This window comes from Lepidochelys olivacea (assembly GCF_965140295.1).
Source record: "Lepidochelys olivacea isolate rLepOli2 genome assembly, chromosome: 19".
In the NCBI taxonomy this organism is placed as follows: Eukaryota; Metazoa; Chordata; order Testudines; family Cheloniidae; genus Lepidochelys; species Lepidochelys olivacea.
Window position 1 is genome coordinate 5499925 of NC_140429.1, and position 25335 is coordinate 5525259.

Consider the following 25335-nt stretch of genomic DNA (forward strand, 5'->3'; position numbering starts at 1 on the left):
ATTAGGCACCTTCATAAAAAGCTTCCATAATTCTCGGTTTTGCTACAAGAACTGGTCCTCTTTGGGAACCAGAATGCTGCTTTAAAAACAGAACAAAACAAAAAAAACACTCATCATAATAAATTCAAAACATCTAGTTTGTTTTGTGTAACCTATCCGTCACCCTTACGCCAGATCCACAGTGAGTACAACTGAGATGTTTCCCTGCAGCATACCAATGAATCGAGGGTTGGAAAAAGGTGCATTCAGCCCTTCTTTCTGATTAAGGGCGGTATATGTTCTGACAAACCCTCTGTTTGCTCCCTGAAATGCAGTAATGGAGCATGGAAACCTTTCAGCTACAAGTTGGACCTCGCCTGGGGGTGAATGAGCAAAGGTGAGACTGACTAGGAGTTCAATTCAACCATCATTGCAATCTTCCCATTGCATCACCTCCTCCTAGTTGGAACTGTTGTATGAGGCATGGTGTCCATTACATTTTGGGGGTGGAACATCAAGTCAGAACCATAATACACTTAAATAACAGTCAGGTCAAATGCACCTCTTTCTTCCCCTACTGCTTTGGCAGAGTCACTTGTCACAGGCTACATGCTACCAAGAAAAAAAGTGATCCACAGATTGCTTGCTCAACCTTGCAAGATTTGTGTTAGGAATCTACCAAAACAGCAAGTGACTGGCGGATGGTTCCTGTTGGTAGGGAGAGTGTCCCTCCTAGATATTGCAGAGAGAGAGAATGTGTTTTAAATTAGCGCACGGCAGGCTACATAATATCATAAGATGCTACATTCCGTTACAAAAAGTAGCAGTGCTAAATATATTCATTTTTCTTTGTTTTAAAAAAAGCTATTTTTCCCTCAATGATCAGGAAAACAGAACGGAGGCAAAACAAAATAGAGTTAACATGCTACTTGCAGTGGGATTGAATGAATCGGATCCAAGACGCTCCCGCCAGCTGTTCAGATGAGAAATATGGTCCACAGTTTGACTGCTTTCCGAATATGACTCGATGAGATGCGGTAACAGTCTTGGGATCAGTTGTCAGTCAGTCACGTCCCTTGTTCTGTGTCACAAGTTTGTTCTTGTTTCTCCTTCCTGCCCCCTTCCCCTCTCCTTTAAAGTCCCCTGCCTGCGCGGTGGAACATTGCAGCTGGCGAGGAACATGTCGAGAGCAGCTTGTTTCAGGGAGGGAAAAAACCAAAACAAAACCAGACACAGAATATTTACAGCCGTGCCACCAAACGTTTTGGTAGGCCAGCTTGTTTCCTTCCCTCCCTCCCACCCCCGCCCTGAGCCCTGCCCCTTAGGGGCAAGAAGGACTAGTGGAGCTCTCTAGAGAGGACTGGGAGAGGCGACGCGTCAGAGGGCCGATGGTGGAGTCCGCCAACGAGGAAGTGGGGAAGAGTTTGTACCAGCCTGTGACCATGTTGGAGAGATCCAGTTCTTCCAGGACAATCTGTGCCATTCCCATGAAGCACTTGTGGTCCATGCGGCCATAATCTCCCCAGACGATCACCTACAGGGAAGAACCCTCATTAGCTAAACTGAACCTGTCCCAGACGGGGCTCCGTGCATCATATAAACCTTGGGACTCTTCTCCCGTCCCCCAGCACTTACCTGGGGGAAGCCAGGTGTGTCACACCAGAAATAAGGCATCTTGTCTTATTCTGAGGGGGGATCTGAGCTAAGGGCATGAGCAATGAATTTCAAAATCAAGACAATGGGGGTGCTATATTCCCATCTCTGACACTGATTCCTTGTATTGTGCAGCCATGACCAAGTCTCTCAGCCTCTCTCTGCCTCAAGTTACCGAACTGCAAAATGGGGCATTATAGCCTTAATGTCACAGGGATGTTGTGAAGATGTTACCCCACTGAGAAATGATTGTAAAATGATATGAGATCTTGGCTGCAAGGTGCTGCCTGCCATTTCTAAGCGAGGAACATCTCTTAGTGTCTGTATGGCGCCCGGTCTGTACAGGTCCTGCCCTTGGATGAGGCACTACCATAATATGAACATATACAGTTCAAGACCTGCCTCTCTGAAGCACTGGATAGCTGCAATTCCAATGGGACCCACAGGATCTCAGCATCTTCAACATTTGAGCTCTCCCTCACTCAGCCTAATGGTCACCCAGTTGGATGCTGATGTCGCACCTCAGCGCACAGCCATCCTGGCCACCCATAAGGTGTGGGCACTAAGGTAAATGATGCCATGTGTGTACCCATGAGCAACTTGATCGAGGGAAAGGTCAAAAGTCCCTTCCATCCCAGGATCTTAAAGCACTTTACAAACCTCTATGAATGAGCATATGAGAGATGACCATGCCCCTGCATGATACGGCAGGAACTATTGCCCCTTGGTGCCAAGGAGTGACACAGAAAGGTGAAGGGACTTCCCATGGTCAGGGAGGAAGTGAGGGGCAGAGTTGGGATGGAACCCAGGAATCTAGACTCCCAGTTCCCTCCCCTTTCCCTCAAATGAAGCGTTCATGGATCTGCTCCCCCAGTCAAAGACCAGATGTTTGACTGGGTCTTTTTACAGCCAATGAATAGGGGGGATCTGGCACCTGCTGCTGGGGGCATTTCCTCAAAGATGTCCAACTTTCTCTTTAAGAAGTGGTCTTTGCCCACCTCCCCTTGAAAAAGGATTACTTCACCTGCAAAACTCTGCCCTGTGGGCCCTCGTCAAAGAGCAGCGCCTGCTGGTAGAATGGGTCCCAGGTCTTCTTGGCCATCTTGGTCTTCTTCTTGGCCAGGCAGGTCCCATTCTCCAGCAGATAAACTTTTACATAAGTCGCTGCAGTGAAAAAGAGAGAGAAGCACAGATGCAAACCGGCTGTGATGATCCTCAGCAGAACCACCTAGGCACTGGGCCTCATCTGCAGCGGGAGAAACCAAGGCAAGCACTGCCAGGAACACACCTCAACCAGAGCTCTGCCTCCCGCAAGGATGCTGGCCTGCCGAGACCCCCTCCCCAAGCCCTGTGTGTGTGTTTTGTAGTTTCCCAGAGCTATGCAGAAGGGATGGGTGAGGGACGTCTGGTCTGTTTGGTGGGGCAGGGGGGAATGGGCACCAGGAATTTCGGGAAGGGGTGCTGAATTATTGACATCCTGCTGTATTGTGATGCATTCTCATGGAAGAGAGGGGCTGTGCTGTGCTGGTAGCTTTGATTTTTCACTTCCTTGTCGGATAGGTTTTGTGTTAGGCGTGTGGGTTGTCAAACAACCTTAACTGCCCCCGGTCATGGGGGTTATTTGTGTTAATGCCTGGCTCTGCAGTGGTGAAACGCCGGTGCACTCAGCCAGTCAGACCCGCTGCTGCCCACTCCAGGCAGAGCCAGACCCAAGGAACTAACCATAACATGACTGGAGGGGGAGCCCCAAGGGATGGGGGGGGGCATCTGCCTGTTATTGGGGTGTATCATAAAGCAACACTATCAAGAGCAAAATAGAGGCATGAACTCCTTTCCATACCACCCCACCCTCACCGCACACCTTCCCAAAGCTTCTGGATTCCACTGGCTCTTCCTTAAGGCTTGTTGGCACAGATACCTACCAGGGATGGACTTGGAACCCAGCTTTGGGGTGAGGCCCCTAGCCTGGATCACCTCCGCCTCCAGCTGCCCGCTCCTATCGATCATCCCAATGTGGACATCACCTAGGACAGAAGGGGAGAGGTGAGACTCAGGGGTCCCATCCTGTGTCGGGGACAAATGGCCGCCCTCCCAGTTAGCATCCGTGCCGTTCCCTTACTCGCCTGCGTACTGGCCTGGGGCTTCCACTGTCCTCTGCTCCCTTGCTCTGAGGACCCTGTTCTAAAGCACCAGGTGCACTGCAGAGCAAGTCCCAGAGCACCCAGTATCTTGAAACGGCTGCAACAGGGGGTGGCGGGGACAGCAAAATGAAAGCAACAAGAACGTGGAGCTGACAAGACGACAGGACATCACAGGAGAGCCATCTAATCCCTTCCTCAAGGGAGCTTTGATGGGAACATGTCTAGGACCCGGAACTCGATTCTGGGCATCTTGTTACCAGAACAACGTAGAAACAGGGGATATAATTCAGAGAAGAGCGACATGCAATGGGCTTCATGCACCTGAGTGCCAGTCTGAGCATGCTGTCAGGGTACCGGGACAACTTCGTGAGACATCAATGGCTGGCTCTGCGGAATTTCGAAGCGTCCACAACTTCAGGTGAGTTGTACCCTCTGGAAATCCAGCTGTAGCATTTTAAAAATGAGGCTCCCCTGGTTTGAGAGAGAGCCTGTTCCTCCTGCTTTTCCAACAACTCAATTAGTTGTCCATGTACTTTTGTATCCGTCAGGCCATTTTGAGATACGCCCTCTCTGAACCCAGAATCAGCCCTTTGGGAGCTTTCCCCTTGCCAGAGGGTGAATATGCTAAGATTAACCAGAGCCATGCCTTGGGAAGGGGAGTTCCTCGGCATGGCATGTACGTTCTGGGGCTGCCCCAAGAAGTTGAGGAGGTGGAGAGAGCATGGGTCTCATCTCCATTCTACCTTCAGTACACTGCATGTCCTTGTGGGCCCAAGCCTGGCTGAGTACCCAGCAACTAGTTCCCTTCAGATGTGGGGTGGGCAATTTCCCTGCCTATAATGCAGTTCCTCCAGCCCTTTTTGAGTCCCATGAAAGCAACCCTAGAGATGGTCCGTGTCCTTTTGGGCCGGGTTCAAAGGTATTTCTGACGGGCCCTTGGCATGCCCCCGATTCCATGTCATACACTTTACAGTAGCATCTCCAGGGATAGCCCCAGACCCCTGTTTACAAACCCTGAATCTTCCCTCTGTCAGTAAGTGAGTTAGTAAGTTCTCCACCCAGATACCTCTCCCCCACCCTCTTCTAAAATGCTGGCCAGCAGAGGGCAGCTGAGGAAAGCATGTTCTCAAGCATTAGGCGCCAAAGGAGAAAAATGAAATACCATGACAGTGGATGCAGGGGGGAACAGGTGGGTTTGTTAAAGAAAAAGGGAAAGCAAAGACGATGCGATTTCTCAGCTTGGTGGTGTGAGGATGTGGCAACTCGGCTGGCAAAGCCCAGAACGACATGAACAACAGAAACCACCATGGAGAAAGAAAGAAAGAAACCAGAAGGAAAACAAAAGAAAATGAACTTTTTTTTGTTGTTTTAAGCTCACGACACGGATTCGGTCTCCCACTTACGACGTCCGCAGCAGCCCCAGCAGGTACAGCCCTTGGGATGTGCACGGAGGTGGGTCCCCGTCGCTCCACCCGTGTGTGACAGGCCTACGGCCTGCACCCGTCGCACCGGTGCGGCCCAGGGGAGGGAGCGGGGGGCGGCGCAAGGGGACGGGGGGGCTGTTGGTGTCACGCCAGAGTTTAAGAGAAACAAGATGAACTTGGAAATTCTCAGACACACTTTGCATTTCAGAAACGCGTCGGACTCGGAGCAGGGGACACCATAAGGAATGGGATGATGAGGACAGAGAATGAGCTGAGAGCCAGGCAGGGTCTCACCTCTTGAAAAATCCCAGGGTGGAGAGGAAGTTATGGTTTGGGGGTGTCACCTATCCCAGTGTTTCTCAACCTCTTCGATACCAGGGTCCAGCTTGCTGCCTTCCTAAACTGTGTCAGGGAGATCTTAGGGACCTGCACGGGTCCACGCAGTGGTCATTGAGAAACACCGACCTAGCCCACATGAATGGCCTTAAGGAAAAGAAAAATGCCTCCTTTCTCCCTCCGGCCCCAAACTTGCTATAGAAAAACCAGGAAAATACTTTAAACGCAGCCGGTCTGATTCGGATCTCCCTCCCACCAGTGACACTCAATTGACTTTAAAGGGGTTACTTCTGATTTACACCAGGCTCAGCGAAAGCAGAATCAGGGTCAGGGTCAATTTGTTCATGGTGGTTTTTTTACCAGGGAGAGGAGGGTTTCATCTTCCAAACATTAGGCATGAAACACCTCTTCCTCCCCACCCCACCTGGCTCAGCTCGACCCTTCATCCTGCTGAGGTGGAAAACAGGCACCATGCCAACTACTGGTCTTTAGAACATTTCCACCAGCTGCATTTTGAACATGCAAAATCTGGGGCAAAAATCTTGAATGGAAATTTTGAATTTTGATTTAAAAGAAAACGGGTAGGGGGAGTGAAAATGTGAAATTCCACACACACACACCCCGCCTACCCTTGTTCTTTCCAATTAAATCAAAGGCCTGTCTGTTCTGTGCGTACATAAAAGATCTGCTGAACCTGGGGAAGGAGTTTTGTTCTACTGCCCTTCCTCAAAAATCACCCCACCACTGTTCTGAAGAATGTTTTCTGCCCTCTTTGCCCTCCCCCGCAGAGGTGGCCGCATTGCGGGGCTGCTGCATATAGGCTGTGGGATCCTTAGGACTCAAAGGCAGTATGGAACTTAAGCCAGGGGCTTACAGAAAAAAGGACCTGCTTCACTCAAGGTGAAAGGATCATTTTCTTTTATACAGAATAAGGCCGGTATTCACCTCATTTGCAGTTGCAATCGTTGTCCTAGCACGGTGCTCCTCCCAGCTTAACATCTCAAGAGAAATCCCAGCTATGGAACACTTCACTGGGGTAAGACAGGTCCCTCTGCAGTATCTGGGCATTGCCACATGTATGCCCAAAATCGGCACTCTCTTCCCCTCTTCCAAAGGGGCCACCTGTCTGCTCCTATGGCACCTGTGTTCTAGTCCAGACACCTCGCTGCCCTTCCTGCACCGCTGCTGGTTTGTCAGTGACCCTGGCAATGGCTGATCTCGAGGCAGATTATAAAACTGGGATTTTGGTTCCTAGCCCCCTTCGGTCCCTTTCAAATCCCAGCCTGACCCAGGGAAAGAAACGAACCCCATCGGGCCTCCCCGTCTGTTGTTTTGGGCTGGGTCCCTCCTTCGGGCTGGGGCACAGCTGTGACATTAAAATGGTCTCGCTTCAGGCCCTGGAGAGCAATCCCTGCTTATTTTCATGTGCTCACTCGCCTCTTCACTGAGAAAGCATGCGTCAGGCCCCCGACTCCAGCCCAACTCCCACCAGGCAGGTCACAGACACCCACTTCCCTTAACCCCGTGGGAGGCAGGGTCAGGGCCTGATCCTGACCTTGGTGCCAGTCACCGGCAGTCCTACAGTGAGATCTGGCTGTTCAACTCCATCCGCGAGGAGACACGGGCCAGGCATAGGGCTTGGAGCCTAATCCAGTGTAACAACTTCCCCTCTTCCCTTGGGCTGGGCCACCCGCTCCAGCTGTGAGCACTCACCCATCGGAGGCGTCGCCAGTGTCTGCCGGCCAACTATCTGCGCCGGCCCGAGCCCGTCTAAAAAGTCACTGAACTGGCTCTCGGCTCCCAGCCGGGTCATGGGGAAAATGAATCTGAGATAAAGGTTGGGGGGGGGGAGAGAGGGGATGGGACAGTATGGGTGAGACAAGCCCCCGGGTAGCACTGGATTTCCCAGCTGATAGTTCTTTGCGCAGAGATAATGTGCCTTGCATGAGGATCTCAAAGCACGGAGCGAACATGAATTAACCAAACCTCCCTTACCGTTTGCTGACAGTGGCATCAGCTGCGGAACGGACCCTCCCAGGGCACTGGTAGGATACCCACCGCGTATGGATTAGAAACGCGGCTGGACAAAGCACAGAAGACTCTACAGGGAACAACCCTGCCCTGGAGGAGACAGCCCCCAATGGACCATCACTACCTCCGATTTCTACAGGACCCTGTGAACTCAGCACGAGGAACCCCCAGACTGATCTGACACTCTGTGCCCAGGGATCTGGGGTGCTTGAAAGCTGGGCAATCATCACCCCAGGGGGTCGTGAGGCTCTGTAGGAGAGCATTGGCTTGATGCTGATAGGCACAGATGACAGCCGGGACCGAGAGCTCTGGCTCTGCACGCCGCCTGGGGGCCCAGGGGCTTGGTCTGATTTGGGGCACCAGAAGAGCTGACGTTAGCCCTGCTCTGAAGCTGTGCCCTGTGGGAGAACAGCAGAGCCGCCAGCATCCTCCCCCTCTGTGAGGAGAGCAGCCTCGGGGCAGCACATGCTTCCTCCAACCCACTGGGACAGCCTGAGTGCCGCCTCCGAAAGGAGAACTGGAGCAGGGCTTCTGTGCCTCGCTGGATCAGTCTGGGTGCTCGGATGGCGCCCTGCTCCCCGCCCCTCCGGTCCCATGCAGTACAGGGCCGGTCACCCCGCACCCTGGGCCTTACGTGCCGTCGGAGCTGTTACTGTTGGTGCTGCCGTCGGTCGATTCCCGGCTGCCCTGCCGGGTAACCCTGTTCCTCATCTCCACCGCGATGCCGGTTTCCGTGCTCCGCCGGATGGTACTGCGCAGTTTCTTTGGGCCGCCATCTGGAAGCAAACATGCAGATAAGCCGGGCTGGGGAATCGTGGGCTGGGAACTAAAGAAACTCCCCCTCCCGGACAGCAAGATGTCAGAGAGCAATCAGCACAATGCTCCCTGCACCCCCATCCTCGTCCTTCAGGGGTTGATGGTACATGGGCATGCAACATGACACCACCCTACTGGGACAGGCACCCCAGGTGGCATCTTGAGGGATGTTGTGTCTAGTGGTTAGAGCAGGAGCACAGCAAGACAGAATTCCTGGGTTCTAGCTGCAGCTCTCTCATCGACCTCGAGCAAGTCACTACCCCCTTGGTTTCCTCATCTCTAAAGTGAGGAGGACCATAGCCCCCTCTGAGGTGAGGTTTAGGGTTAGCTGATTGCCAAGTACTTTGAGCTCTGATACAAAAAGAGGCAGATGGCTCTTTGCAGCAGGGATGGCGTTTGTACAGCGCCTAGGCCCCTGTCCCTGGCTGGGGCCTGGAGGTGCGACTGTGATGCAGCTCTGCTCTGCCAGTCCAAGGGAACTGCATGGCAAAATGGTAACACTCATTTTTGCAGGAGACCAAACTTCCTCGGGGGCTCCTCCCGGACTGGAAGGCACTCCCCCAGCAACCAGGAACCACCTCAGATCTCGCCACCTTCTGCTCCTAGTGCAACCTGCCTTTGCTCCTCCCAGCAAACAAATAACAATTGTCATTTTAAAAAAAAACCAACTAAACCCACATGCAATTTCCCCCTAGGAAGGAAGCAACGAACAAATCAACCACACACAGCAGATGCTCGTCCCCTCTCTCGCTGCACTGCAGAGCCTAGGGCACTCAGATGCCATGGAGATGAGCACAGTGTAAAAACTCAAACAGAGTCAAATAACTGAGGACCAGGGGCTCAGCAGGATTAAACAAAAGGACGGGTGTTTCCATGGCTAGTGAGAGTATCCACAGGTACATTTGAGGGGTAAAAGCAAGTTGTTTGGAAGGGATGTGAACATCCTGCTTGGGGACATGGGCCAATCTCTGCCTGATGGGCCTTGGAAAGGAGCTTCTCCTCGGGGCAGATTAGCACGGAATTATCCACTCGAGGCTTCTTGTGCCTTGTATTAGGAGTCGTGTGGTAAGCAAGATGCGAGAAGTAATTCTTCCACTCTCCTCAGCACTGCAAAGGCCTCGGCCAGCAGCACTGGGCCCCACACTTTGGGAATGATGGGGACAAACTGGAGAAAATCCAGAGGAGAGCAACAAAAATGATGAAAGGTCTAGAAAACATGACCTGTGAGGAAAGATTGGGTCTTTTAGTCCGGAGAAGAGAAGACAGGGTGGGGAGGAGGAGACACACATGATAATAGTCTTCAAGTAGGGAAAAGGTTGCTCTAAAGAGAAAGGTGATAAATTGTCCTCCTTAACCTCTGAGGATAGGACCAGAAGCAATAGGTTTAAATTGCAGCCAGGGCGGTTTAGGTTGGACATTAGGAAAAACTTCCCAACTGTCACAGTAGTTAAGAGCTGGAACAAATTCCCTAGGGAGGTTGTGGAATCTCCCTCTCTGGAGGTTTTTAAGAACAGGTTAGACAAGCACCTGTCAGAGGTGGGCGAGATAATACTCAGTCCTGCCTCAGCGCAGGGGGCTTGAGTAGATGACTTCTCAGGGTCTGTTCCAGACCTACGTTTCTTTGATTCCTCTAAAGCAGCTGGTACTGGGCAATCAGAGCCATGGGGCCCAGGTCTGATGCAGCCTGGCACTGCCCGGGTTCCTAAATAGCAAGCAGCAGATGGAATTCACTCCCAGGAGCACCCAGTCACTTGGCTGGCTGGTGGAACACAGCAGGTAATGTTGCCAAGGAGTGAGATGGGCAAAGGCTGGCTCCCACCTGCCTGTCCCTTCCCCAGCAGGGGAGCTGTAGATCTCTGAAAGTTACATGATGGATAATGCTCCCCTGAAATATCACGCTCAAGCTGAGATGCTTCAGATCTGCTGTTTACCTGCCCTTTACAACTGACCTTTTCCTTCTCTGGAGGGGAGAGGGAGTGGGGGTGGCTGCTCTGTCCAATGGGAAATGCTCTCTGCCCTAGAGACCCCAAGGGAGGGGGGCACTTTATAGCAGATAAAAGAATCAAAGCAGTCCACACGGCGAGAACTCCACCACAAGATTCTGATGCCCATCTCCCAGCCCGCTGCTCTTGGGCCTTTGATAAATTATTCACTGGGATTTATGCAACCTTTGCCCAAAAAAAAAAAAAAAAAAAAAAAAGCCATCCAGGCTGATTTTCATGTGCTCACTCGCCTCTTCACTGAGAAAGGGGTCGCTGTGTGAGCAAACGTGAGCCCAGCACCTGGTTTTCTGCATATAAAAGCCAGGGCCAGCATTCGGGGTTAGCCAGCAGGGCAATTGTCCAAGGCCCCATGGCTGCTGGGTTGAACCCACTTACAGTCGAGGGCTTTTCCCAACCACCTGGAGTTTTATGCGGACCTTCTAAAAGTCCCCAATTTGGTTCAGATGCTGCACTAAACTCCCAGGAACTTTGGCGTTGGGCAAAAGCTGAGCTGGATCCAAACCAAATTGCTGGAGCTGGAGGGGTGTCTGAAATCCTGTCCAAAATCCAGGTCTAAACTTTGCAAATGGTAAGTATATAGGGCTGAACTGAAAGCCCTGATCCAAACTGCTCCAGTCTAGCACCTGAACCCCAAGCATGCAGAAGAGCAAAGACACCAAAACACGGGGGAACATTTCCCAGTCTCAGCAAAGGTTCAGATCCAGCTCGTAAATAAACAGACACAGACATAGGTTCCAGAGCCTGATACCTTGCAAAATTCTACTTGCCCGGGGCTAGTAACTCCTTTTGATGGGCAAGTCAAACACCATTCAATTTTCCACTGTCACCAAGGCAAAGGGTAGGTGAAGAGATTTTTATACCTGGGCTGGCCAGCTGTCAGAGCAATTTTGCAAGGCTGGAGAAGGGGACTGTTATCAAACCTGGGTCCCCTGCCAGCTCTGAATATGGGGGAATCTTGTTCCCTGGATGACAGTTTTATTTTATTTTGAGATGAAGCAAATGTAGAGCCAGTTCTCCCCGGTAAACTCTTAAAGGAGGAGGGGCGTGCAAGCCAGTGCCTGCAGCGGGGCCCGAGAGGGAGATGGGAGAGGACACCCCAAACAAGCCTGGAGTTGATTTCATCTCCCCCCACCCCCTTCCCTTTCAGCTTGACTCTGCCTCTGTGCAGCATCTTCCTGGCGAGTGTTGCCATGGTAATTTTGTCTGCAATGCAGTGGGACCCCCTACAGCCAGCCCCAGAGTCTCCTCCCTGCTGGGATGGACTCGGGTTCAAGAGAGGCAGGAACACGGATCGATTGGAGACGCAAGAGAGAGGAGGAGCAACTGAGAAAACTCATTGATGCAGCAGGGCCGGGAGCGCTGGCTCTGCAAGTGGTGGCATCCCTCATTTGGACTTGGATATGGCTGGATCCTTATCCAGCTCCGAGAGGCCGTCAGGCCGACATGGGAGCAGCCACCCAGGGGCTGCTTGCTGTGCTCTGCTTTTGCGGGCTGGATGGCTCGGGGGGGGGTCACAGGTGCTGGCAGGGAGGCGGGGTCTGGAAAGGCTGGGCCCTGCATTTATGCCACAGCTCTTTTGACTTTGACTGGGGGCAGGGGGTGCTCTTATCCTTTCATCGGGGGTGAAATTCACCCCAGCGCAGGGGGCGGGTGCCAAGCCTTTACCACTGGCGTAGACAACCAGTGCATCCTTGCTTTGGTCCGCCGAGCTCAGCTGAGGCTCTTGATTCGTATTGTTTGCCAGAGCCAGAGGGTGCCAGGGGAGAACACGCATGCAGGCACACAGGACGATGGCCTGCGTCATTCCTCCTGGCTCCCACACCCCTGCCCTCTGCATGGGCAAGGCGGCATCATACACACCCAGTGAGGTGTCCCGGGGTGGTGAGGCTTTTGCTGTTGTAGCAGCTGCCGGGCTGGGCTAGGCATACAGCTGGCATAGCCCTCTGCATGCTGGGATCCCTCTGTTATACTGTCCTGTTCACTGCCGCTGTCGCAAGGCTTCTCACTCCTCCACGCCCTTGGGAACTCAAGGAGTCCTAGAGAGCCGCCTCCCTGTGCCCAGCTCACATGCGTAGCCCTCCTGCAGCTCAACAGCCATAAGCAATCAGCAGCCTGATGGGGCCACGTACCCTGAACGCGAGATGGAAGGAAGCAGGGTGTAGCAAAGCAGGCAGCTGGGAATCCTGGGTCCGTCCACTGACTCGGCACATGATCTGGGGTAAGTCACTGCACCACCCCGTGACTCAGTTTCCCCATCTATCTCATGGGGGTGGTTGTCTTTTCCTACCACACCGGGAGCTAGTGAGAGCTGAAGTCAATCCGGGTCTCGAAAGAGTGCTGAACTCCTTGGGTGGAAAAGACTAGAGGGGAGCGAAGAGTCTGATTCACCCTCCCTTACTCGCAGGGAACAGCCCCGTTCCGACCAATGGATTATTCACATGCTTCAGGGCGTTTGAGAGGCAGGGTAGGAACAACACAAAGCAAAACGACCTCCGAGGAACGGTTGGAACCTCAGGGAGAAAACGACGCTTCGTCTCATCGTGATGTGCACATCCGCGGCTCTTCTGCCACGACCCGTGACCTATCGGGCAGCCCTGCACCCGGACAGCCGAGCTGGTTGGGGTGGGATGCCCCTACTGGGCGACGGAGGAGAGTCAGGGCTTTGTTAACGGGAAGCGTAGCGAGCTGGCTGAAGGTCCGGGAAGACTCTGGTTTTACTGCAGTGGGGTTACGAGGCCTTCGCGGCGAGGAGTAGGGGAACGCGACGGTGGGCGGGAGGATCCGTGGCCGGAAGGTGTCATAAGGCTGCAGAATTGTAAGCTAGAGAGAGGAACGCCAGGGTTTGCCCCTGCGGGAGCCACCTGAGCTCAGACCCAGAGGGTGGGGCGGGGCAGGGCGGGGCGGGGGGCTTGAGCTCCTGAGCTGCACCCAAGCCGCGACCTCCACGCTGCCGTTTTTCGGCTCGCTAGCCTGCGCCGAGTTAGCACGAGTCTGGCTGCCCATGCCGGGAGGCTCGCTGCCAGCTGCGGGCAAAGCCTCAGACTCCCAGGCCCCATATTCTGTGGGTGCAAATGGGGTTACATTGGCAGGGGATTTGACCTCCGGCCTCTCCAGCTGCGGGGACTCCCCGCTGCCCAAGCCTCAGCAGAAGGGGCAGGAAAGGGGTGGAGGGGTTGGGGCTCAGTTTTCCCTTAGCCACTGCAGCCTGAGGCAGAGGGGAGGGGAAGAGAGAGAGAGCGAGCCCCCCGCAAAAGGTGGCCAGGTGGGGCTAATCAGGCAAGCCAGGTGAAGCTGCGGTGGCAGAAAGCCAGGCCAGGCGGCCGGTGCGCCGTTCCCCACGGGCACTCCCGCGGCCCCTCATGCTCCCAGATTATTTCTGACCAGCATTTTACATGAGCTTCCCCTCCACCACTTTCATGGTCCAGTCACAGGTTACCATGGCAACCCTTCCCCTCTCTCCCCAACCCCCCCTCTTCGCCTCCCCCCCCCCCCCCCCCGCGAGCTGGTTCATGCCCTGCCTTCCCCGCGTTGATGCTAATTCGCTTTGGCGTCTCTCAGCCACCCGCAGGGTGGGCCAGTGATTCATCAGGCACCTGGGGGGTTTAGGGGGGTCTGCGAAGCCTCCTCTTCGGCAAGGAAAGGAGGCCCCCTTCCCGGGGGCACGAGGCCATGGCTATGTGGCCACCCAAGGGGTGCAAGGTGGCCAGCTGTACTGCAGCCTCAGTGGGGCTGAATTTGCCCCTGACCTCAGTGAAACCAATGGGTGCATGGGGGGGGGGGCAGGGCGTGACCCTTAGCCAGTTCTGCGCTGGGCTCCAGTTACTCAGAGCCAGTGGGAGAGACCCAGGCCCAAGGACACATGGACAGTTCCATGTACTGAGCAAATGAAAACCAACATGCCCTCCTCCAGCTCCCTGCCCAACGGCTGAGCCCCCCCGCCCGCCATCGGTCTGTCTGTCTGTCCCCACAAGACACACAGCCCCACTCCCCACCCCATTAATTCGATGCACCTTTCAGCCGAGTCTCAAAGCTCTTCATAAACAGGCGCAAACTGAGCCTCACAATCTCTCTGAGAAATAGATTGGTACCACCATCCCCCTTTTACAGATGGGGAAACTGAGGCACTGAATGGGATGTGCTTTGCCCAAGGTCACCCTGTGAGTCAGTAGCAGAGCCTGGAAGAGAACCTGTAGCATCCTCGGTAGCAGAGAGGAGACAGGCTGTGGTTGTAATGATTATAGGGGCCTCTCAGCAGAGGCTGCTGGACACAGACAGACCAGTGGTGTTTTCTGGTCTTCTACTTCGCAGACTGACATGCTCAGCCTGAGCTGACTGGAACCACCACGCAGGGTCTCCTACACCTGGTCACAGCAGAACCCTGGCTCCTGCTCTGCTCTTTAGACCATGCACCCTTCCATATTTTGAACCATTACTATTTGTATCGACACAAGTAAAGATAACGAGCGGGCCAAACCAGTTTCATGCTTCAGGGCCTATAATGATTGCTGCCAGGGTCAGGAAGGAACCTGCCCTCCCCCTCCCATATACTGCATTGCACCACTAGCCAGATGCATTATGGGACTAGGAGTGGAAAGAGATTGTTTCCCTTTTTTGTTTTCCTCTAAAGCGCAAGGCGTTGGCCGATGTCAGAGGCAGGAAACTAGACGAGACACTGGGCTGATCTGATATGACAGTACCTGTATGCCGATAATTCATGATTCAGCTCCCTTGACTAGACAATAAACCTGGGCCTGTGTCCACATGCCACCTGCCCACAAACAATCTGCATCACCCACTCACTGGGAAAGTGCCAGCCACTGTCCTGGGGGGAGCACAGGCTCACAGGGGGCCAGCCCCACACCGGGCCCAACTGCCCACCTCAAACCCTGCAGGGTATGAAAGGAGAGGCCTCTGGCTGGGATTTAAAAAGCATAGCAGCTTCTCTTGACTTGCCCTAGTGGATTGGGCACTAGCATGGATGTCAGGAGACCCGAGTTCTCCACCTCCCCCCCAGCAGCACAATGGGGCCCTGATCTTGAGGGAGGCTTCTAGGCATGACTGAAATACAAATAATACCCAGCAGGAAGCCTGGAAGAGCAGCTGGGTCCTGTTATCCTAACAGAGGGGGCCTCCCCTCAGCTGGACAAAGACAGATGGGGTTCCCTGGCCATCTCTCTCCTGCAAGCTGAGGCGGACCTGGATTTGACAAGTCCATTTGGTGGGGATGAACTCAGCCTGTACCTGGGGCTTTTGGTTCATTTTCTTTGTCTGGAGTGAGACGGGCACCTTGATAAATCACTTTCTACGCTTTCTCCAGCCCCCTTATTATAGTGTATGAGCACCTCACTCTCTCTAATGGATTGAGGCTCACCACACTCCTGTGGGGTACGATAATGATATTCTCTCCAGTCACTGATTGGGAACGGAGTCTAGGGTCCCGCAGGAAGTCTGGCAGAATAAGCAACTGACACTAGTCCCAGTCCAACACTTGAACCACTAGCCCATCCTTCCTTTCTAAATAAATGGCCCCCAAGCCGGGGCCTTTGTTAGGAACCAGGCCCCATGTGTCTGGTCTTTCTTAGAAGTACAGCTTGGTGACATTTTTCAACTCACACATTCTTCTGATCATTTTAAAAAGGGCTTTATATATATATATATATATATATATATATATATACAGTATAAGGGGGATGGGATGAAATCTTTGTGAAAAAAATATTTTCCTTTGAAATATTCTGATTTTTTACCCCCAAAATTCAGTTTTTCCATTAAAAAGATGGAAAAATTTTTATAAAAAAAAACCCCTGGAAAAACAGGGAAAATCTTTCATTTAAAAAGTTGTCTCTGGAAATACTCACTCTCCATGGACTGGCTCTAATATGAAGTGAGGCCAACTTTCTGTTTTAACTTGGTTACCCAATGTTAGGCTCCTAACTCCAAATGTAGGCACCTAAATAAAAGTGAACTGACTTTCAGAGGTGCCGATCACCCACAAATCCCACGGACATCAATAGGAAGCTAGAGGTTCCTACCTAAAATGAGTAGGGCATTGAGAAATGGGGTATGCTTGCCCTTTAAGGCAAAATGGGGACGTCTCGGGGCCAGGTTACCGTGTTTCAGGCATTCTGGGGCAAGCAGAGGCCGAGGGAACAACAGAGGCAGATGCTGGGAGAGAGAAAATCATCCAGGGATAACAGTTGGCGTCTGGGGGGAAAATGAGGCAACTGTTCCTTTTAGGGTCCAGGACTACGAGCCTTTTAGTGTGGAGTGGGGCAAGGCTTCTCTCTCTCTCTCTCTCTGTCAATCAGGGCAAACGCTGGGAAGCAGAGCAGTATATAATCTGCCTGTCCTCCTTATGGTGGGGTGGGAATTGCTGGCTAGTCCCTTCTGAGCCAGGAGAATGGAGACAGAGTCCAGACCAACTTGGGCTCCAGCCACGGAGGAACCCTGGAAAGCTGCAGCCCTGCTGAGGTACCCGGGGAAGAAAAGAACCCTTTGTTATGAAGGTTTTTGTTTCAAGTTTTCTTTATTTGAAAGACTTTGCTCCCAGATCAGGCAGAACTGGGCAGAAGTAACCTAATGAGCCAGCTGAGTTGCAGCCTGCTAGTCCTTGCTGCAAGCAGGCAGGTTCACAATCGTTAGCCTTGGTTTTATTGTTGTGGTCTGAACCCCCTGCCACCCCTGAAATTAGTTGGGAAGGAGGCAGTGGGATGGGTAAAGCTGTGGAAGGGGACTTGGAGATTATGGGGGTTTCGTTTAGTTGAATTAGAGCTTCTATGAGCAAACAAACGCAGGAGGACAATCTCTTTCCCAGGCCACCTGTTGCTATTCTGGCATTTGAAACATTTCCAGCCCGGACTGGTAAATTTCATTACCCATAATTATCTCCCTTGAAGTATAGCGGAGGGTTGGTGCCTGTGATGCAAAGATATATATATATATATATATATATATATATATATATACACTCAGGGATGTGACACTTATTGATCGGCTAAATCTCCCTTTATCCACCCAATTACATCCTGGCTAGAGCCTAGTGTCAAAAGGGTCAGAACGCATTGGCAGGAGGATGCAGGCAGTGGGATGGATGGCAGGGAATAGAATGGATGAGAAAGGCAGCCAGGAACTGCCATTCCCGACAACTTGATTTCTGTCTAGTGTGTGTTTGGAGATGCACCATGGCTTCTGCCTGGAATGGATCACATTTGTCCTACTAACTTAGGGCCAGGTTTTGCAACCCTTACTCCTATGGGTTTGTACTTATACATGGCGCCCTTGATTCCTGTGGGAATGCACCCATGAGCGAGTGCTAGTCACTATGAGCAATGGGATGCAGGAACTCCTCTATATTCTTTGAGGGCCTATTTCATTTTGTTTTAATCTAAGCAGTTTTTAAGCAGAATTGGGCTAAGAAATGGGCAAAACAGACTAAAAGGCTTCGGCCTGAGTTGTGTTGAAGTTTCATAGATTTGTACAGCTCTCAGGGATCATTTATGATCATCTAGTTGGCCCTTCCGCACCACCCAGCCCAGAGAATTTCCCCCCAGTAAATAGGGGAAGAGGAAATCCCTCAATTTCAGCTCAGCGGCTCATCAGGAGGGACTTGAGCTACCCATACTGCCCATATTCAAAACTGGACTTGAGATTTGGACTCTCAAACCCCTGTGGTCAGGGGGCTAGTTTAGGAGCCTGGCTGAGCTGGGGAATTACGAATAAGAGAGAACTCTTTCTCACTCAGGTTGCAAGATCAAACCCAGCCCAGGCTGGGAGAGTAAAAGTTGTGGCTGTCAGACCCTCCCTCTCATCTGAAATGAGTTGCTAGGATCTCAGTCTAGCTCCAAGTATTCCTGTTGCAAAACTCCAGTGGGTCCCTTTCGTGGCAATCTCAGCAGAGGAGGAAAGGATTCAAGAGCTTTGTTTCCTCTCTCAGCCGTAAACAGCCCCAATTTTTTTTTCAGCCTCCTCCTAGGCAAGTCTTGCCCATTCATGATGCCCAACCGGAATCGTCCTCTGTTTCTGCCATAGCATTTCTGAGAGAGCGATCGGTGCAGAACACAGGTTCTCCAGCTGTGTGCATCCTGCCAAGCCTGTTTTCCCCTAGCCCCATTACTAGATTTGAGATTTGCCCTGTCAAACAAGCAGAAGGAGGATGGCCCAATGGTTAGAGAACTAGCCTAGGAGTTGGGAGACCTGGGTTTAAGGTCATCCTCTGACAACAGACTCCCTCTACGTAATCTTGGCCAAGTCTCTCAGATAATAGCCTTTCTCTACTGCACAGAGGTGCTGTGGGGATATCTGCATTAAGATTTGTGACATGCTCAGAAAGATTAAAGTTTTTTATTATCAACAGAGCCAGTTATACTATCAGGATGCCAGTAAAGGCATCCACAGCCCTCCCCCCCCGCCAATTTCTTGCACCCTCGGGGTTTAAAGGAACAACCCCAGCAGCAGGGTGTGGTGTAGAGAACTCGTAGTGCTGGTGAAAGGTGCTGAATCAACACCCCTGGATAGCGACGTCTTCTCTCCAGCCCAGAGCAGGTAAAGCCCAGGCAGCTGGAGTGAAACTGCTCCACAGCCCTCCCCTGCCCAGGAGGTCAGGCCATTCTCCATGGCCCTTGGCTCCTCTGAAGCTGCCAATCAGGGGGCTCAAGATAGAGCCAGGTGTGGCGTGGCTTTCTGATGTGGGTGCTGGACTAAGCCCAAACAGTGGTAGTTTCTAATAGACAGCTCCCTGGATATTAGGGGAGAAAACCACGACAACTGAGCTCCTCTTAATCACACTCAGTCCTGTGACTTTTAGGTTTTCTTGTAAAGGAATTTCGGGCCAGGTTCTCCGCAAAGAGATTTCCCTGCTGGAAGGGCTAGAAGCAAGAGTTTGTAGGGGTGAGGAAGGGAGTGGGGTCTGCCAGGCAGGCAGAGAGATCTATTGCCCCATAGAGATTGTGTGCATGCATGGGAAAGACAGGCCAGGTGCCAACCCAAATCACCTCCACAGTATGATCCTGCTGCCTAGGTTGGTTGTGAGCCTCCCACTGGTGACCTCCTCAGCACGTGGGCCCCACCAACCCAACCCTACAGACACTCTTCCTAGGGAGCAGGGCCTGGCTCCATCAGCCTAAATACCTGTACTGACCTGGACCTAGGTCTCCAGCAGCCCTCCCGGAAGCTCTCTCTATGGTAGAGCCTGCAAACACCTCCGCCTGCCGAACTTGCTGAGCCCTGTGTCACTGAGTCTTGTCCATGGTGCTGAAAGCGACAGTGTGCTCATGGACAACTCGCAGGCCCCTCTGAACTCTCACACCCCGCTCCTGCAGCGGGCAGGCCTATTCTGGACCAGTAGAAACCGGTCCTTTTGAAGGAGCAGGCCTATTGGAAAAGGGCTGGCTCTCTCGGCGCACACCCATGCCCCAGCCTGTTTCCTGACTTTCACCGTCAATTGTGGCTTTTTTCCCACCTTGCAGAGTCCATCTGTGAAGTGGCAGCTGCTATTCAGGAAGGGTGGGGTATGTGCATATCACCAGTTCAGATCTACCCATTTGGAAGGCTCCGTGGTTCAGCGGGCCTTGAGAATTGTCTGCCAAAGTTGCCAGCGCATCCATTCTGCATTCAAGAGACCCATATTTAGGCACACAAAGCCGGTGACTGTGGATGGAATTCACCCCCGAATGAGGGGCCCGCACAAGGTCTCTGCGCCATTTCAGTCCCCCCTCAAAATAGGGCTTGTGGGGGGGGGGAGGCAGGAGTTTAAGTGGTGCTGATGCTGCATGTTGGCTCTTTGCTCTGTGGGTGGAGCACAGATGCACTGACAAATTTTTCAGTTTAGAACATTGGTGAAAAATTGAGCTCCTATTTGTTTTGGGAATGGGGGCTGCCTTTAGAGTCAGTTGCTTCCAGACCATTTGTTTTGTTGCATGGATTAGACTGTCTCTCACTCAGTCCTAGGGGACCTGAGAAGGTATGGAGTCTGTTGTCTCTGGGTGGAGTTTTGCCCAGCTTTGTTTTTTGGATGCTCTTTGCTTAGCTTTCTAGGGTAATGATAACCCTTCAGAAACATCTCAGAAGTGCAAGTCTTGCCGGCTCAAAATTAACTCCTTCTCCCTATATAACACACTTTACTGAACCATGAAATGCCAACAAGACCAAAATTAAAAAGCAATAACTCAGAGAAAATGCCGGGGCTAAGATGGGCTCACCAGCTTCTTTTAAAGATCTATGTCAAGCACTTAAAAATTCCCATAGCCACAATATTTGACTAGTTCTTTCTCTGAATTAGCATCTTCCTCCCACTAGCACCTTTTATATGAAGGTTTCATGGAGAAACAACTACAACTAGATGCAGAGAGCCAGATCCCGAGCAATTTACTGCTTATGCTGGCAATGCTCCCACTGACTTCTACAGGGTTGTCCCACCCTCAGAGGGCAAAAATCTCAGGATTTGGCCCAAAATTTATCTGAGTCGTTTGGTCAAGGGGTTCCAATCTGCAGCATAAACTCTACCCCAGCTCCTAATGCTCCATAGCAATTTCATAGGCAATTTGCCTCTGCACGGGAATTTTAGAGCCCTTTGCAGAAAAGCCACCTTTCAACAGAAATGCAGTTTTAATTATGGGGCACAAAACTCTTCAGAACTAACGTGAGTAGAGCTCTTTGGACTAGGAGTTGTCTTTTACTCTGTCTGTACAGTGCCTAGACCAGTAGTTCTCAAGCAGGGGTACACGTACCCCTGGGGTTACACAGAGGTCTTCCATGGGCTACGTCGACTCCTCTAGATATTTGCCAAGTTTTACATCAGGCTACATTAAAAAGCACTAGTGAAGTCACCACAAACTAGAATTTCATACAGACCATGACTTGTTTATACTGCTCTACACACGATACACTGACATGCAAGTACAATATTTACATTCCAATTGATATATTTTATAATTATACCGTAAAAATGAGACCTGTTTCAGTAATAGTGCAGCTGTGACTCTTTTGTATTTTTATGTCTGATTTTCATAGAATACCAGGGTTGGAAGGGACCTCAGGAGGTCATCTAGTCCAACCCCCTGCTCAAAGCAGGACCGATCCCCAATTAAATCATCCCAGCCAGGGCTTGGTCAAGCCTGACCTTAAAAACTTCTAAGGAAGGAGATTCTACCACCTCCCTAGGTAACGCATTCCAGAGCTTCACCACCCTCCTAGTGAAAAAGTTTTTCCTAATATCCAACCTAAATCTCCCCCACTGCAACTTGCGACCATTAGTCCTTGTCCTGTCATCCGCTACCATTGAGAATAGTCTAGATCCATCCTCTTTGAAACCACCTTTCAGGTAGTTGAAAGCAGCTATCAAATCTCCCCTCATTCTTCTCTTTTGTAAGCAAGTAGTTTTTAAGTGAGGTGAAACTTGAGGGTACACAAGACAAATCAGACTCCCGAAACGGGTACAGTCATCTGGAAAGGTTGAGAGCCATTGGCCAAGAGCATTGGAGCCCTGATCCCATTTAGATGACATAACCTGGTCTGCACCTTCCCTGGCCCTTTACCAAAATGGCTAGATCAATGCCACGACTAGTGTGGATACAATGTGCTGTTATAAAGATGCCTTATACTGGTACGTTTAGGGGAATAGCCTATACCAGTAGAAGGCGCCTCTATGCCCACACAGCTATGTTCATACTGCAGGGAGCTACTGCTTTAGCTATGCCAAGATAGTTAAAGTGGTACAACTTGTGTGTAACCATAACCCTAAGCCTCCAACAATCCCCAGCTTGGTTTTAATACCAAGAAAGGTCAGAGTTCCAGACTTTCCTGACACTGGATCTGTCTACATTACCATGTGGTTTAAAAACCAGTGACCTGCATGTAGTCTCCATCCAGCGTCCCACAGCTGGAAGGAGAGGTGGTTTGGGCAGATTTATCATGATCTTTAATGCGAGTGGGAAGTTTCATTTCTTTCCCAGTGTAGGTTCTGGAAGGGTTTGAGGGAAATGCCCCTAGCTTCTTCCATCCAATCCATTCTTCTTCCCTTTCATTTCAAGCTCACTTGCAAAAGACCAAGGAGACAGAGCTACTAATGATGATGCTGAGGGGGTGTCAAACTTTCAAAAGAGCCTAATGGTCTGATTTCTCAAAGGTGTTTAGGCACCTAAATTGTTCTCCATAGGAGTTGGGTGCCTAAATACCTTGGAGGATTGGGACCATAGGTCCCATTTTCAAAAGTGACTTTGGCATTCAGGAACTTAAATTTCTGTGAAAGTCAATGTAATGTAGGCTCCTAAATCACTTTGGGGAAGGCTTTTCAATGACACAAAGGGCAGTTAGACACCTCATGCTACCGAAAATCAATGGGAGTTTCGTGCCCCACCTCCTTCTGTGACCAGGGACATCTTCCCCTTAGACACGCTCTTTGAAAATTTTACCCACAGTCTCATGCAATGGGATTAGAGCAGAAGGGACGAGGGGCCTGATCCAAAATACCCTGAAGTACATGGAAAGATTTCCATTTGTTTCAACGGGGTTTAGATCACACTCTAAGATGCTGGACCTAGAACGTATCCAGAACCCTCAGTTCCCATCATGCATCTCTCAGCCCTTTGCAAGGACAGGTGTGAAAGCCACAGCTGTTTGGGCCAGCGGTAACCAAGAGGAAATGGTGAGTTGGGTCCATTCTCCTGCATCACCCCCATGGATACAGTGATCGAGGTCAGAGGGGACAGAACCGAGCAGGTTCTGCAGTTGAGCACTATTCTGGCAGAGGGAGGGAAGGGCAGGTGGCTTGGGCATGTGCCAGCCATAATGACAGCTTAGTTTGCATGCCCTGTGCCAGCAGCTGATCCCGAGCTGGGTGTGAGCGACGGGACTGTGCCCAGTGCAGCGTTGCAGCCAAGGATACACAGGGCGCTGGGCAGGAAGCGAGGGATCTCCCGACGCATCCCCTCCAGCGAGCACAAATATCCCGCTCTTACCAGGCTGGTTGAGTTGCAGGGTGCTCTTGCTCCACTGGGACAGCCCCACAATAGCCACCATCTTGGCCCCGAGGCTAGAGCGCCTCTTCTTGTTGGAGGTGATGCTGGCCGAGTCCGGGTTGCCCCTGTTGCTCTTCTCGACGTTGTACATCTCGCCGCTGATGCTGGAGCTGCGGACCACATTTTTAGCCGAGGAGGAACTAGTCTCCCCGTTAAACATGGTCAGCTAGTCGCTCTCTGTCTTGGGGGGGCTGCTGGGCGGGGTCAGCTGCAGGGAGAGGAAAAGGAGACAAAGGGGAAAGTCTGTTATGCGCTCTCCACTCACGCAGCAGCCTGGTCCTTCCGAGTACTGGGGAAGGGAGGCTGCAGCCCGGGGGCATCCCCCTGCCCCCGATCTGTTTGGCGGAAAGACACCTGACTGTGCAAAGGAAAACCAGGGGCGTCCGCTCCGATCCGATTCAGAGAGTGACATCAGCATGACACAGCTCGGAAGGGAGCGGGATGTGCAAAAAATCTACCTGGTGCAGCCCCATTTCACAGGAAACTCTTCCGGGGCCTTGTGGCACAGAACTTGCAACAGGCATCGCCGCGGTGCTATTTTAGGGTTCCAGCCAAGACCAGGCCCCACCGTAGTGCCTCTGAGAGACAGTCCCTGCCCCAGAGAGCTCGGTCTGAACAGACAAGTAACGGGGATGGCTTTCCCTGGCCCACAGCTGCAGAGCTGAGGCACAGAGATGAAGTGACTGGCCCGTGGCCACACAGTGTGTCTGTGGCAGAGCAGGGAATTGAACCCAGGTCTGAGCCCCAGCCCTGAGCCTTCACCACATGACCAGCCTTCCTCTCTGGGAAAGTCAGGCTCCCAAACGCCAAGTGTCCCAGGCCAATTATCTTGTGACGCTGGGTCTAGGTCAGAGTAGCCCATGTCAAGGCCTCCAGAGCAGCCATGCAGGGGCGGCAAGAGTCCAGTGGGTAGCGTGGAAAGGGAAGCGTTATGGCCTCCCAGCACATCCTAGCCCTGGGAGCAGGAACCGCCGCAAACACAAGGGTGGCGCCCCTGCAGCCTTTGCCCCCAGCACAGGGGCTGCAGCTGCTAGTCCAGCTCATAGGCTCAAGAAACAGAGCTGGAGGTGAGGTGTGGCCCAGCATTTTGGGCAGCGGGGGAAGTGGGCCAGGATTTGGGATTTTTTTGCCTCTTAACTTCCCTACAGCTGCCTCCCAACAGGCCCTGGCTTCGGTTTAAGGGCACAGTGTGAATCCGTCCCCCCCCAACTTCTCCAGCTCAGGGCATTATGTTGCCATCACCTTCAGTGTCGCGGATGTGGGGAGGGAAGCCTGGTACTGGCTGGAGGAGCCTGCACGGGGCTAGCGGGGATGAGCAAGGGACTGTGTGCGTGTGAGAGCTTGTTCAGACGCAGCGGCTTTGCAACAGAAATTGTCAGGGGAGAATGAAAACCTGCAATATGGGGAAGTGGCTTTCGCAGGCGCTTTCTGCAACTTCAGTGAGAACAGCCAGCCCCACGCCAAAAACACCTTGGCTTGTTACCAGGCTGGGCCCCCGCACGCCAGGGGGATGAAGCTGGGGCACAGGCCAAGGTTCAGGGTGGCTGTAAACAAGAAATCCCCAGGCTCAGAGAATTTACCTCCGTGCAGCCTCTATATTTATGTCTTTTGAGCAAGAAGCAAAACCAAGGCCCTGACAACTAGCCATCACTAATGGTCTCTTGTAATCCTCCTGACCCCACAGATTCTGCTGTTAACCCAGTGTCCTGGCCAAATTGCATCCTGCTTCATGTCCGCAACACCTCCCCCGCCAAAAAAAAAAGGGGGGGTACAGTTACTGTGCACTGATAAACCAGTCGCCTTGTTCCACATCAGAATGAAAAAACGAGGAGCAATGGTCTCAAGTTGCAGAGGGGGAGGTCTAGGTTGGGTATTAGGAAAAAGTTTTTCACTAGGAGGGTGGTGAAGCACTGGAATGGGTTCCCTAGGGAGGTGGTAG

At 52.1% G+C, this 25335-nt stretch overlaps 1 protein-coding gene across 1 annotated transcript in view; it reads right to left on the minus strand.

Annotated features, from left to right (window-relative positions):
* Nucleotides 1-1300: 1300 nt before the first annotated feature.
* RIMS3 (regulating synaptic membrane exocytosis 3) overlaps nt 1301-25335 on the minus strand; it is a gene marked incomplete at its 3' end in the record, with an annotated part of 40184 nt that continues 16149 nt past the window's right edge. Inside the window, exons 2-7 of the mRNA XM_084652217.1 lie at nt 23337-23604; nt 8199-8340; nt 7247-7359; nt 3555-3656; nt 2657-2796; nt 1301-1513 (exon numbers count right to left, since the gene is read on the minus strand). Of these exons, the coding sequence (XP_084508343.1) occupies nt 1301-1513; nt 2657-2796; nt 3555-3656; nt 7247-7359; nt 8199-8340; nt 23337-23556 (930 nt within the window). The 5' untranslated portion in view covers nt 23557-23604. The remainder of the gene's footprint in view (nt 1514-2656; nt 2797-3554; nt 3657-7246; nt 7360-8198; nt 8341-23336; nt 23605-25335) is intronic.